At 37.9% G+C, this 13,426-nt stretch overlaps 1 protein-coding gene across 2 annotated transcripts in view; it reads left to right on the forward strand.

Moving 5' to 3' along the window:
- Positions 1 to 13,186, forward strand: part of LOC145989739 (dolichyl-diphosphooligosaccharide--protein glycosyltransferase subunit KCP2) — a 32,953-nt gene extending 19,767 nt beyond the window's left edge. For both annotated transcript variants that reach the window (XM_083125025.1, XM_083125016.1), the window contains exon 5: positions 12,740 to 13,186. In XM_083125025.1, coding sequence (XP_082981151.1) covers positions 12,740 to 12,845 — 106 coding nt within the window. In that variant the 3' untranslated portion in view covers positions 12,846 to 13,186. The remainder of the gene's footprint in view (positions 1 to 12,739) is intronic.
- The last annotated feature ends 240 nt before the right edge of the window (positions 13,187 to 13,426 follow it).

The following is a 13,426-nucleotide window of genomic DNA, read 5'->3' on the forward strand; positions in this document are numbered from 1 at the left end:
CCGAGTGACCAATTTCTATTCCATGGAGAAGAATCAGATGTGAAAAACATATAAAACTATTGCTAGTTATTTTCACTACTAATCACATCTGTCCAGTGCGAGAGCTGCAACTGTATCCATTGATTTATGTCAATTATATTGATAGTCAATGCTTTTGTCTCTATTCCTTATACAGAAATAGTGTTACATTACATAGTGTTATTTGTCATATATCCAGTAAGTTGATTGATTGATTTGCTTTATTTTACTTCGCTTATTGTGCCACTTTTGGCCAATTTGTGAAGATGGGGATGAGTGATGATATGATGAAAATGATGAATGGACACTCACAAACATCCACACCCAAGCCGAAATTCTAACTCGGGACCCCTGGCGTCGTAGCGCGATGTGCTAACCACTCCCCCACGGTGGCCGGCCCCAGAAAGTTGAAAGTGAATGAAATTTTATGGTGTGTTTTGTATGGTCATTATCAATAGTAAGTCTGTCATATTATTCCACTAAATAATGTCTTTGGAAAAGAAAAAACAACATATAATTAATGTATTTTATTTTACATAAGACCTATGCCTAAAAGTACTTTTGTATATGATGACACAGAACTATCTTATGTTGTGATTTATCTTTGGGTCTGACTGTAATATATATATGTAATTGGTGAAAAAATAACGCAGTAAAGTATTAAGTAAATATATACTTACAAATCATGAAAGGAATCAAATTCGAAATTAAATTGAACGGACGTTCAAAATGTTTAAAAATAGCACTATTTCCATAACAGATCATCAAGTATTTTTTACCATTGACCCTCAGGAATATCTCAAACTTACAATGAACGTTCATTGAACTTATTTATGATCGACTGCTAAAAAGTCATTCATTTGCGTGACTGGTTGATAATCCACCACCAGATAGAATTTACACAATATTTACCTAAAAACTTTGGGTAAAGTCACCTTCCCCCTAAAAAAAATCCCTTGGTAATGGACTTTCGTGTTGTCACAAAAAAGTTCTTTCGCGTGCAAACCTTTTGTAAAGGTGTACTTCAGTCTGTGCAATCAGCTCTTTCCATTTGTGAACAATATACTGGGGAAATCCACGTCCTTCGCTGTTGTCATTGCACTACAACCCCATCGTGATTTAGTATTAGGATATATATCGCATAGTGAAGAACTCATTGATTCTCCCCCAAAACCTTTCCCTGCCTTCTTTTTTCTTTTCCTAGCTCTCAGCATGCGGGTTTCTTGCTACTTGGGGGAGGGAAGACTGGCCGATTGTGAAAGAAAAAAGGGACGGCGGAGGAGTGAGGAGGGGGTTCATGAGTGGCACGAGCTGTACAGACGGGGAAACGGCTAGTGCGACCAGCTTAGAAAGTAGAAGTTAAAATTTACATACATTGCTCTGTACGTCGAAAAGCTGTAGAAGAACAGTTGAAGCTTTCTTGTGCTTTAAAATGTTGATTTAAGTTATTGCATATAATTGGCAAGCAAGTGAATTTTACGAAATTGAGATAAGGAAAACTACGCAATAAATAGTGTATTTAAAAAAAGGCTTCGCGATATAACTAATTTCATATTTGATCTTTAACTCAGTAAAATTTAAATGCCACACACTTGACTGTTTGAGCACAGAAGGTCGACGCAAGAACCTATTTTTTAGGTATCGTCACCAGCGGTGATACGGGCTCTTAAATTTAAAACCCTAAGATACTTCTTGAATATCAACAAATATTAATATCAGAACTAATATTTCTCTCACAAAAACACACTTCTGGAATGTCCTAACCTAATGAAACTCTTCTCTAACGACTCTCTCCAAAGGCATGCAGTGACAAACAAAAGTTGCAGGGTTGCAATGCTGATAATACATCACTGTAAAGTAAGCATGACAAGGAGTTTAGAGATCTGTAGTTTGTACTTTTCTTTAATGCATATAGACCCTTCCTTGATTCCAGTGACTGTAATGAATACTCCAATTGTGGGCTGACTACCTAGGCTATTTATTTCTGGTAAGGTAGAAGGTAAAGTTCCCCATGCATATAGCACTGTGCCATGAAGGCAAATTTAGGGGGTGTGGAGGGGTAGCGCCACTTTATGCAGGGACAAGACCAGATCTGACCTTAGATCACCCACCCCAGGAATCAAACCTGGGACTCCCGCGTGGGAGTCAGGTGCCCAACCGACTAGACTACCACTAATACATAACAAAATTTATTTCTGTCAGTTTTCTTTGTGTGTTCTTTGGTGCTGGCTGAAATCTTGGGCATTAATGAAATCGGGTGTAACATTGGCTCTCTCATGGTGGCAGTGTTGCCAAGCATAGCTGCGTTTGTGTATTCTGTGCTTGCTACCAATCAACCATTAATTTCTCTTTACAAATTTTTTGGTGCGTTGTTTCCATTTTTGATAATTTGTGATCATTGCTGCATCAGAAACTGTGTTTACAGTAGATGTAGTTTGTCAACATGCAGTGCATCCAACCCTAATTTGTTTCTCCCGTGTACATTATTCAGCTCCTTGAGACACACAAGTAAACAATATCAGGGATCACTGATTCATTAGCCCTGTTCGGCAGGTCAGACAACTTCAAGTCGGTTTGAAAATCTTGCACGTTTAGCATTCGGCGGGCGGAAGTTGACGTCACGTCACGTCTTGCAGGGTGAAAGCGTCCGGCCATTTAGACGGCTTACAGCAATCTTGCAGCCGGAGCAAGTCAAGGAAAAGTTGACTCGTTTCATCTGCACAAGATCTTGCAAGATCCGTGGAGATATATGCGGTTTGAGATAATGTTATTGCAAGGATGATTATAGTTATACTTGGCAATGTCTGACAACATTCTTTGTATTCCAGATAAATAAATGATAATTTGAAATTGTTTAAATATTGGTTTTAAGTGTAAGAAGAGAGAAGTTGATTGTTTTATATGAAGACCACATTCACTGAATATCTCGTCTGCTTCAGAGAACAAAAAGCGTGACTTTGACGCAAGATTTGAACAATACAACCTACTTTAATAATGCCAAGTATATATCCATAATGAGACCTAACGTGGTAACATTTTTTTCTATTCAGAATAAATATTTTGATTGATCTCGAAATATTATGAAGCTGAATGTGGAAATGAACTCAAAATTGATTTTAATTATTTAAATTCAATTAAACGTATGACCAAAGAAGATATACCATATTTACCCACTTCCCAAGAATAGTAGCTACTTTTTTCATTCTTTCCTAAATATATTTATTCGTAATTTTCCCCTTTACAGCTTGCACGCTAGTTGTTGCATTGACTAATTTCATCCACAGACCACGTACCACTGTCCTACGTTTCACCTAAGATGATCTTAAGCCGGAAGTTGGTAGTCACGTGTTTCCTCTCAGATGTATCTTGCAGTTGTCTGGCTCGCCGAATGGGGCTATTGCTTCCTAGCCACCAGTAGACAAGGGGAGTGGTACAACACTCAATATTGGATCATTCATAAACTTTTATCCTCTGCTGATATTCAATAATGTAAAGGTTAAAATATATAAGACAGCAGCTATGTCTGTAGTTTTGTATGGATGTGAAATGTGGCCTCTTACGCTAAAAGAGAAATATAAATTAAGTGTTTTTTAAAATCAAATCTTGAGAGACATATATGCATGAAACAGCAGGTGAGTGGAGAAGGTTACATAATACCAGTGGTGTGGCGTGACTTTTTTAAAAGTGTTACAGGCAATCAGTACGAGAATTATGCCTGCTAGATGTTATCACCCCCCCCCCCCCCCCAACGGTAAAGAAAACATGTCTTCGAGCTAGATATTTGATCATTTCGTTCTTGTTTGCAATCAGCACAGTAGATTTAGCCACAAACACTCCTAGAAAGAACCACCACTCATGAGACAGTTACCACGAAAATCCAATGAATAGTGGTAGACCCTTGTCAATTCTTCATCTGTCTCTGTTTCTTTGCAATGAGCTGCGAAGGGGAAGAAGAAGAACCACACTTTTCTTGGGTCAGTTTGACGTTTGTATGGTGAGCACAGCAGACGACAGAACTCCACTCCTTTGTGGAAGGGAAGCCCAGCTGTACGTATTACTGTTGCCAACTTAGTATTTTGGAGCAGGTTTGTCCAAATTACGAATCACACCAAAGAACCATATTTTTGTCTATTACTTAACTGGTCTCAGTTGTATTTTAATCCAGCCTTGGCTCTGCAGTCTACCTCTAGTTGCTTCACAGAAATGGTATTCCTATTTTAGGTGGGATTTTGCTCTTTTCTGCCAATCTGATGTGACAACACTGGCTGATCCAGTAGGTCTGAATGGCAACAGGGCCCCTTAACAGACATATGAATAACCCCATAGCACACTATGCCCCAAAGTCCTTTCCTGCTCTTTCCTTGTATTGGCACCATCTTCTCCCTTGTTGCTTCTTCAGTGTAGCGGAACGGCCTCCTCTTCACTTCTGTCGGCTGCAGAAAAAATGTCCTAGGCAATATCTACTCGACGGCAATGGTGTTCATTAACGTATTTAACAATGTTGTCAACTTTTTAATTCTTTATATTTTTCTGTTACCTGTGGTAACACCGGCTACATGCACGCCATGCCTCTGCATAATACTGAGCTGCATATTCTCTGTTCATTTCCTGATGATAGAATAAATTAATCAAGAAGACTTGAGTGGACAGTCCATGTAGCATGCATGGGATAGGATATAAAAGTTTACAGGATACTTGTTGGGAAACCTGATGGTAAGATACCTGTGGGAAGGCCAAGAGAAAGATGGATTGGCAATATTAAAGTGAACCAGAATAAAATTGTTAAGAATATTCAAAGTGGCTTTACATTGCCCAGGATAGGGACAGGTAGAAGACATATATGCTGCTGCAGCGGTAGTTAGCTGAAAGTGGGTGGGGAAAATTTGCATAAAGTGAACCCCAGCTGGATGATTTGTATACACATCTTCCCTCCCCTCTCTGTCTTCTTCATTATCAGTATTTTGAAATTTACAAGTGTGTCCCACTTATTCCCAAAGTCTTGACCAAGCATGTAGGAATTGAAACTCGTCTCACTTTTGAGAAGTTCTGGATCCCCCTTCAATCAAACTGTGGATCTAGTCCCAATTATCCTAAGTTTGAATCCTGGATAAAACATGGTTGCTTCATATATCTATGCTCTTAAAGGTTCACATACCCACTTATTGTAGATGCAAAATAATGTAATACTGTTATTTTTAGTGGTTTTTTATTTTTACTGTGAGGTTTTGTCCTTAGTCACTCTAGCCGTGTGAGTTTGTGTGTGTGTTTTCTTGGTGTAAGCTTGAAAAAGTTCTGGGAAACCAGGACAAAATGTCGTTGCAAAAAATAATAACCACATTATATTATTTTGCATGGTTGCTTCATTGTTTTTTTTTTGCCTATGATCTACATAGAGAGATAGAAAAACAAATATAATGACTAATTCATAATTAGGATAAGAGAGACGCGGTAGTAGATAAATACAGAGAAACTAGTACTCACTTTATCTGCGAAACTGTTTTTTTCTTCTTTGTTCTATTAATTTCAGTTGCCACTGCCACCATCCTCGTTGGAACTTGTTGTACTGTTGCTTGGCGTGCTTCTATTGTTCGTAGTTCTCAGGCTGTCACTAGGTGTGCTGTTGTTAACTGTATGTCTGCATCCGTGTCATCTTCTATTTCCCGGCACTAACTGTTGTAGTAGGGGAATCCATGTGTAGTGTGCCTATCCGCTATCGATGTTTAGCTCATGTGGGAACTGCATTATTGCATGTGTTTCCTTGATTTTGGTGTCTATGAGTGTGTGGGCGGTGTGCTTGACTTGTACCTTTTGTATTTTATGGCTGTTGTATTTGATGTGTTAGCACGACCAGTAGTGGGTTGGGCTTTTTTTTGCATCAGTTAGGTGTTGTTGGATTCTTTCATTGACAGATCTGATGGACCTGCCAATGTAATGTGCCTTGCACTCGTACTCTGCATCATATATGTAGTTATGAATTTGTTAAGTGTGCAGCTGATGGTGATGTACAGGAAGTTGATCTTGCCATGCTTCTCTTGTTCTTCGGTGAAGTTGAGTCTGTGGTGGATGTTATTTAATTTTAGAGCTCAACCTTCTAGTGAAACAACTAAATAACATCCAGCCCAGGTTCAACTTCACCATAGAACAAAAGAAGCATGGCAAGATCAACTTCCTGCACATCACCATCAGCGGCACACTTAACAAATTCATAACCACTGTCTGCAGAAAACCAGTTGCAGGCAACCAGTACATACATGCTCTTTCCACCCACCCCTTGAAAGAAAAATCTAATTTGTGGCTGAACATTTTGTCGAAGAGCCTTCTCCTACTGTTGCAGAAAAGAAGATCTACGAGAAGAGATAGCCACCATCACTGAAATAGCCCTGAAACATGGCAACACAGAAGCACAACTTTCCGCTTGGTGCAGTAAAGTGCAAATACAGGTCAGGCACCCTACCCTGCCACAAGCAACCTCCAATGGCAAATAAAAGTGATTTGCCTTCCCCTACCATCCCACCACATCCAACCGCATATCCAAAGCCTTTCTCCCCTACGACATCAAAGTGGTGCACAAACCCAATGCCAAAATATCTGATAAAGTAAACAAACACAAAAGGTACTTCCTCTCCCCCCTTGATAACCCAGGTATATATGATGCAGAGTACGAGTGCAAGGCACATTACATTGGCAGGTCCATCAGATCTGTCAATGAAAGAATCCAACAACGCCTAACTGATGCAAAAAAGCCCAACCCACTACTGGCCTTGCTAAACATATCAAATACAATAGCCATAAAATACAAAAGGTACAAGTCAAGCACACCGCCCACACACTCATAGACTCCAAAATCAAGGAAATGCATGCCATAATGCAGTTCCCACATGAGCTAAACATTGATAGCGAACAGGCACACCACACATGGATTCCCCTACTACAACAGTTAGTGCCGGGAAATAGCAGATGACACGGAAGCAGACGTACAGTTAACAACAGTGCACCTAGTGACGGCCTGAGAACTACGAACAATAGAAGCACGCCAAGCAACAGTACAACAAGTTCCAACGAGGATGGTGGCAGTGGCCACTGAAATTAAATAGAACGAAGAAGAAAAAAAACAGTTTCGCGGATAAAGTGAGTACTAGTTTGTCTGTATTTATAATGACTAAAATATGAATTTCTAATAGTATGCCACCAGTGTTTCCAACATAGAGTTTATTTCCCTTTATTGGCACTTTTCTTATTTGTCCCATATAAGTGACACCAAATATTTCCCACAAGTCCTGTTGGTCGTAATGCACAATTTAGTATTAGAAAGTGAATTAACATTTTTTGTTCTATATAGAATATTAACGAAATCCCTTCAGTTGAATGGTGCTCATGAATGTTAGTGTATGAAGCAAAGTAATGGGGTAGTACAAGAAGTAGAAGTAGATTAACATAGAAGAGTTGGAAGAGGCCGGAAAAAAAATGGATTTTTTGGGGAAAAAAACTGAGTTTTTTTCCGTGGCTTTTTTGGTTGGGGCTTATTCGGCTTTTTCCACAAAAGTGTCTCAAATCAATGAAAACACAGAAGTTGGCAGTATTTTTCCTGTTCCATGGCTTCCGTTTATCTCCCCACTGTAAAATAGACACTCATTTCTAAATATAAAATACAATTTACAATATGAAATTCGTATCTAGACATAAACAGTGTTTTCAAGAAAGCTGGCTTTTTTCAATGGGTGGTTCTTTCTGAGTGTTATCTTCATATTTTGGTAGGCTTATTAACTATATCTATGTAGTATAAACATATTTACATAACTAGAGTAGTTTTGTATGTGTTTTTAATAAAACCTAATAGTATGATATGATTTTCAATGTTTGAGTTTTGTTATACAAACATGTACATGAAGCAAAAAAGGAAATACTGCTCTACCTTTTGAAAAAAAACTAGTATCAAATCTCTTTACACTAAATTTTGTTTTTCAGTAAAATATATATTTGTGTTCTGACTTTCCAGTACAACATGTATAATTTGGTTAAATGGCGGCTAAACCTGGTCACGGAGCAACTAGTGATGTATTTTGGCTGCTTGTTGCAGTGGTCTCAACCTTTGTGACACCACAGCCCAGTAAATTTATTTCTTACATGTCGATGCCCTGATCCAAACAATTTCACTCATAAATACATTTCTGATCTTTAAAGTTTATATGAAAATTAATATGCAACCTAAATTAATATTAATATACCAAGTATGACATAATCATAGTTCAATTATGTATAAACTTGCTGTCAAATATAAAATTAGATTTAAAAAATTAGTCGTCAATCCCTGGGTGCAACGGACCGTTTGCGACCCGGCGTTTGAAAAACACTGTCACTAAAACTGAAGTAGAAGCAAATAAGATGGTGCAAATGGCAAAAAATAATCTATTAAAGATATGTGGACTGGACCCAAAGTTTGAAATGAGATCCGAAGCACTCTGCTTCCACAGAGAATTCAACCTCAGACCTCTTCTTATTACAAGGCAACACCATTACTTTCTTCCACTCCAGGGGGTCATTCGTGATTATAAAAAGGAACCTTCTATCAAAAAGCCAGCCTTTTTCCATCAACAGTACTTGCAATTTGTTCACTTGTGATTTACAGGCTAAATTAGATCTTAATCTCTGATGAAGTAGCTAACAATCTTGTTAAGTATAGAGAACATTCAGAACGAAGCAACACATGACAGTGGAGGGTGTCACATTGAAGAGACAAGGGCCCCTTCAGTCTAAGCAAATGTCCACCATGCATGTACAAACAAGACCGAGGTTACATGATGCGTGCCAATGAAGGAGCTTTCAGACTGAAGTCACAGATGACAAGCTTCAGTATAAAGCAAAACCTTCACCGTGCATGCAAGAATAACAGACCAAAGCGGCACGATGCAGTATAGTCCGAGCAACATGCAAGTGACATGTTCAGCTTGTTGTCATGCTTCAGTTCAAAAGGTTGAATGGATTACTGAGGGTCTGCTTCCGAGTGACACATGTCACTTGTTGCTTCGGTCTGAAAGTTCCCTGAGAAAACGGTACAGCTGGCAGCTGACGAGAAGAGCGCTGGCAGAAGAGGTGTGACGTACTTCCAGGCGACTCCACTCTTTCGCGTGGGGGAGGTGCTCTTCCGCCAGAACTCTTCTCCTCAGCTTGACAATGACCCGCCAAGAAGAAAACAAGACTTCCTTCTCCCCGACCACCCCCAACCACCCCTAAATTCTGCAAATGAACCTGACCCTCCCTTTCCCTCTGTGCCCCGTCTCCCTTCATTCAGCGATCTTCTCGTCGGCTGCCGGCTGTACAGGCCAAGTGACAAGCGACACTTGCAGCTTATGTTGCTTTGGTTCGAAAGGTTGCATGTACATGTACTTCTAAGAGTTGGTTTCCAAGAGCCATCGCTTCCATCTCAAAGCTCTGTTAAACAGGATATATACACAAATTCACGTAATACGTATGCTTCTGCATAGTGTTGTGAACAGTAAAGATTTTTAATTGTACCGAAACATCGAATATTTTGATATTAACATTTGTTTCATATTTTATGACAAACATTTATAATGAGACACAAACATGGAAAAGCTTGTTTTAAGTCCATTTCATGGTTGGATGTGCTCATCAGGACTACATGTTTAGTTCTAACCCTGGCTTACTCGTGCCATATGAGAAACTTACATACCAGGGGGCAGCTCATAGGTCCACATCTTTTTTTATCAAGAAATCATTTTATTATTGAAACACTGCTTCCTTTCCTGATTATATATGTACAGTTATTTATTAATTATAATACAAAAATTACTATCATTAATAAAAAATAATAACCAATTATTGCATGAGTCTCTCACATATATTTTATCATTCACTAAAACTCACAAAATCCATAATATTTTTTATTAATGCTTTTTAGTTTGCAGAAGTGCAGTTGTTTATTAAATATATTAATTACAATAATTACCATCTTTACCAACCAATTGTACACTGTCACTGGCATGAGTGTCTCGAATGAGACACATTCAAAGATTGCATTTTGCCTCCTAATTACATTACATTTGTTTTTATGAACAAAAGTAATAAATAAATATTGGGAACACCCTAGGAAACAATGTAATTTTATTTTCAAACAGTTCAAAATCTAAAAAATAGAGGTGGTGGGCCTGCAAGCCCCCCTCCCCCTCGTTAAGCTACCTGAACCATTATGCAATAAGTGTCTCCTGGGATTGGCCAATACCTGTGTCTTGGCTGCTACATCATGTGAATTTCTATTAGCTAGTTGTAAAATATGTCACTACAAATCTGTAAACTCATAACAGTATCTTCAAGTGAATAGGTTAACTGTAATTGGTAAAAAGCCAAAAAATTGATTGATGGTATTGTAGTTATTCTTTGTCTTTGATTTCTCTCTGTGTCAATCATGAAGTTGAAAAGCAATGAAATAGCCAAGACGACAGAAAGAAGCACTTAGCCAAACTAAGGATTGTATCCTAACACCACTTGAATTCCTAGAAAGGGTATGGAGGTCAATATACAGTGTCACGGGGAGCTCCAAAACAGATGGGGGTCACCAACTGAAGTCAATAGAGACTGAAATTTGTTAATGACACAGCAAGTTTATTAAATCATACAAAATTAATTACCAGTTAAAGAACCATGTATTCTTGCAAGTGAAAACATAAATTTTATTAACAGATACGGAAGCAAATACTCTACATGCTTTGAATTACAAAACCACCTGAAGTTAAATTAATTTTACTTTATTTGTAAATGTTGTATTTGATATACAAAATAGATTGAAATGTCAATGCCTTTCAGTGTTCTTAAATGAATATATAAGGGGTTATGAACACAAGCGGCGCAACTCTAGTTTTCATGGAAGTGGAGTTACATGTATAACTTAGAAGTGTGAAGTATAAACTAGGGCTAAGCCGATACCAATGCTGATGTATAACTATCGGTTGATACCAGTGGTATCTGTATCGGAAAGTATCGGTTGGAATTTATTTACTGATACCGGCCGATACTTACCTGGCATTTTGGTCTTTCACGTGTTCCACAACAATGACACAAAGGTTGTTTTTATTTTGCACCAGTTTTGTAATTATTCTGATGTAATTATTGAATATTTTAAAGCAAAAATCTTGATAATTTGATGCATATAATTAGAGTGAAATACTTACCCAGAAATATTTTTCAAGCATCAGTATTGGTAGGAATCGGTGAGAGTGTCGGCATCGGTATTTGTTCAAAGTGGTATCAGCACAGCCCTAGTATAAACATTTCAGTGTTAGAAGTAAGTATTTCCTAAGTTTCAAATTCTTGCTCAAACAGACACCACCATGTTTGTGCTCCAACAGCTAAACATAGTACTAAATTATTCACAAATGTGCCTTTTCTTGAAACTGTCTTGAATGGATTTACGCCACTTGTGCTCTGTACCCCTCATTTCTTAAGTTTTCTATCGGATAAGCAAATGTCATAATGGAAGGTAGATCGTGGTGAAAAATGAAAATAGAATGAAACCAGCTCTAAAATTTACCCAAATTGAGTTCATTGTGTGTAAATCTTCACCTGATTCTAAGCAATAGTGGCAGTTTTAATAGTTTGTTGGGTGCTTTGTAAATTAATTAACTGCTACCATAACTCAGAATCAGTGGCATAACTAAGAACTCAATAGACATGACTCCCAGTCATGTTGGAGAGAGCCATTACTTGTAATTACACATCAAAATAATAAAGCATGTAAATTACATTGGAGAAACAACATATCCTTTTTTTCTGGTGACATTTTTGTTCTTCTCCCAGTGCTTTTTTTGCAACTCAAATACTGGTCATATTTGGTTTGAAAGTGTCACAACAGTCCCAGAAAAGTGGTGCTTGTTAAATGTAATCAGGCTTTTATTATAAAATAGTTATGGATTACTCCTCGAACTGCCATGCACCTTTTATCTCCAGCTTGGAATAATTTTCCATTAAAGTGATGACTTGTCACATATGGCTTTGAAACAAAAGAAAGTCAAAATTAGTTGTGTGCCTAATTGGCTTTTGGCTAATTTGTAAAGATGGGGATGGGTGATGGCATGATGAAATTGGTGAATGGACACTCACAAACATCCATGCCCTGGCTGGGATTCAAACCCGGGACCCCTGGCATCGTAGCACAAGGTGCTAACCACTGTGCCACAGGGGCCGGCAGTTGTCCATTATAAGTGGGCATTTTTTGAGCTTTTGCAGTGGCAGAAAGCTCTGACAACAGTCATGTCAATTTTATAATGATTTTTCAACTACAGGTGTTCATAGGATAAACAATAAAATATTTTAGTTTTGAAATTTAATTTGGATTCATCTAGATATCAGCAGTTTTGCAAAAAATTAATAGTAATTATAGAAACTTGCTGTACTTTGGAGAAACATTACATGTTATTTGTTTAATTTTTAACACAGATACAAGGCAAAGTCATGAAATTTAGTAGTGAAGACCCCCTTGAAGGACTTTCTTTAATTGGTAACATATCTGTTCTGGAATTCCTTCTAGAGGAATTTATTCAGCAGAATTAAATGTGCTGTTATGCCACTGTAACAAATACACTGTGTACACTTTGTAGTATGTTGTGGGATTGTTTAACACTTGTTGCTTAACTGTAGTTTTTGTTTCACTCTTGTTCTGCTGTAGCATAGTTTGGTGTTAATAGCATTCTTTCTCTTTTTGGGACAGTTTGATCTTCTCCATCGTAGCCTTGTATTACATCAACAGGATCTCACAGCAAACATACACAATGCCAGTTGCCTCACAGCCGGTACCTGTCAAGAGGAGGAAATGACTGCAGGAACACTCAGGGGGGAGCGGCACGGGTCCATTTGCCAAGACTAAAACGGGAAATGGTGTGAATACATTCCAGAAGACAAGATGAAACTTTTTTCTTTCAATATCCACTGCCATCCACATGTGAAACTTAAGTCGTGCCCATTTCTTTTTTTTTAAAAATTTTTTTTTGTTACGTAAAGCTCTGTTGGGGAAGAAAAACAGTTTACTTTCAATGCTTTTGAGTGCCTTTTGTTTTTCTTTTGGTGTGATTGCTTTGATTTGGTAACAAGGGAAATAAATTTGAACTGTATGGGGTATCAAAATGTTTCTAAATAAAAACAAAAGTAAAGTATTGGATGACTTTGTTTTCCTCTTTGCAATGACAACTTAATTGTAAAGCAAAACTACACATTTCCATATGGACAGATTCCAACTGATATACTAGATATAAACCCAAAGCAGTATGTTGCATTCATTGATGATATTTCAACCACATTAGTTGAGCTATGAAGAATTTGACTGTCATATTTGCTTGTTGAAGTGGTTAATATAATGTCCTACAATCCAGGTAAAGGCGTGAATGTGTCTCTGACAATA

The sequence above is a fragment of the Lepisma saccharinum genome, chromosome 1 (assembly GCF_977018435.1).
Source record: "Lepisma saccharinum chromosome 1, izLepSacc3.1, whole genome shotgun sequence".
In the NCBI taxonomy this organism is placed as follows: Eukaryota; Metazoa; Arthropoda; class Insecta; order Zygentoma; family Lepismatidae; genus Lepisma; species Lepisma saccharinum.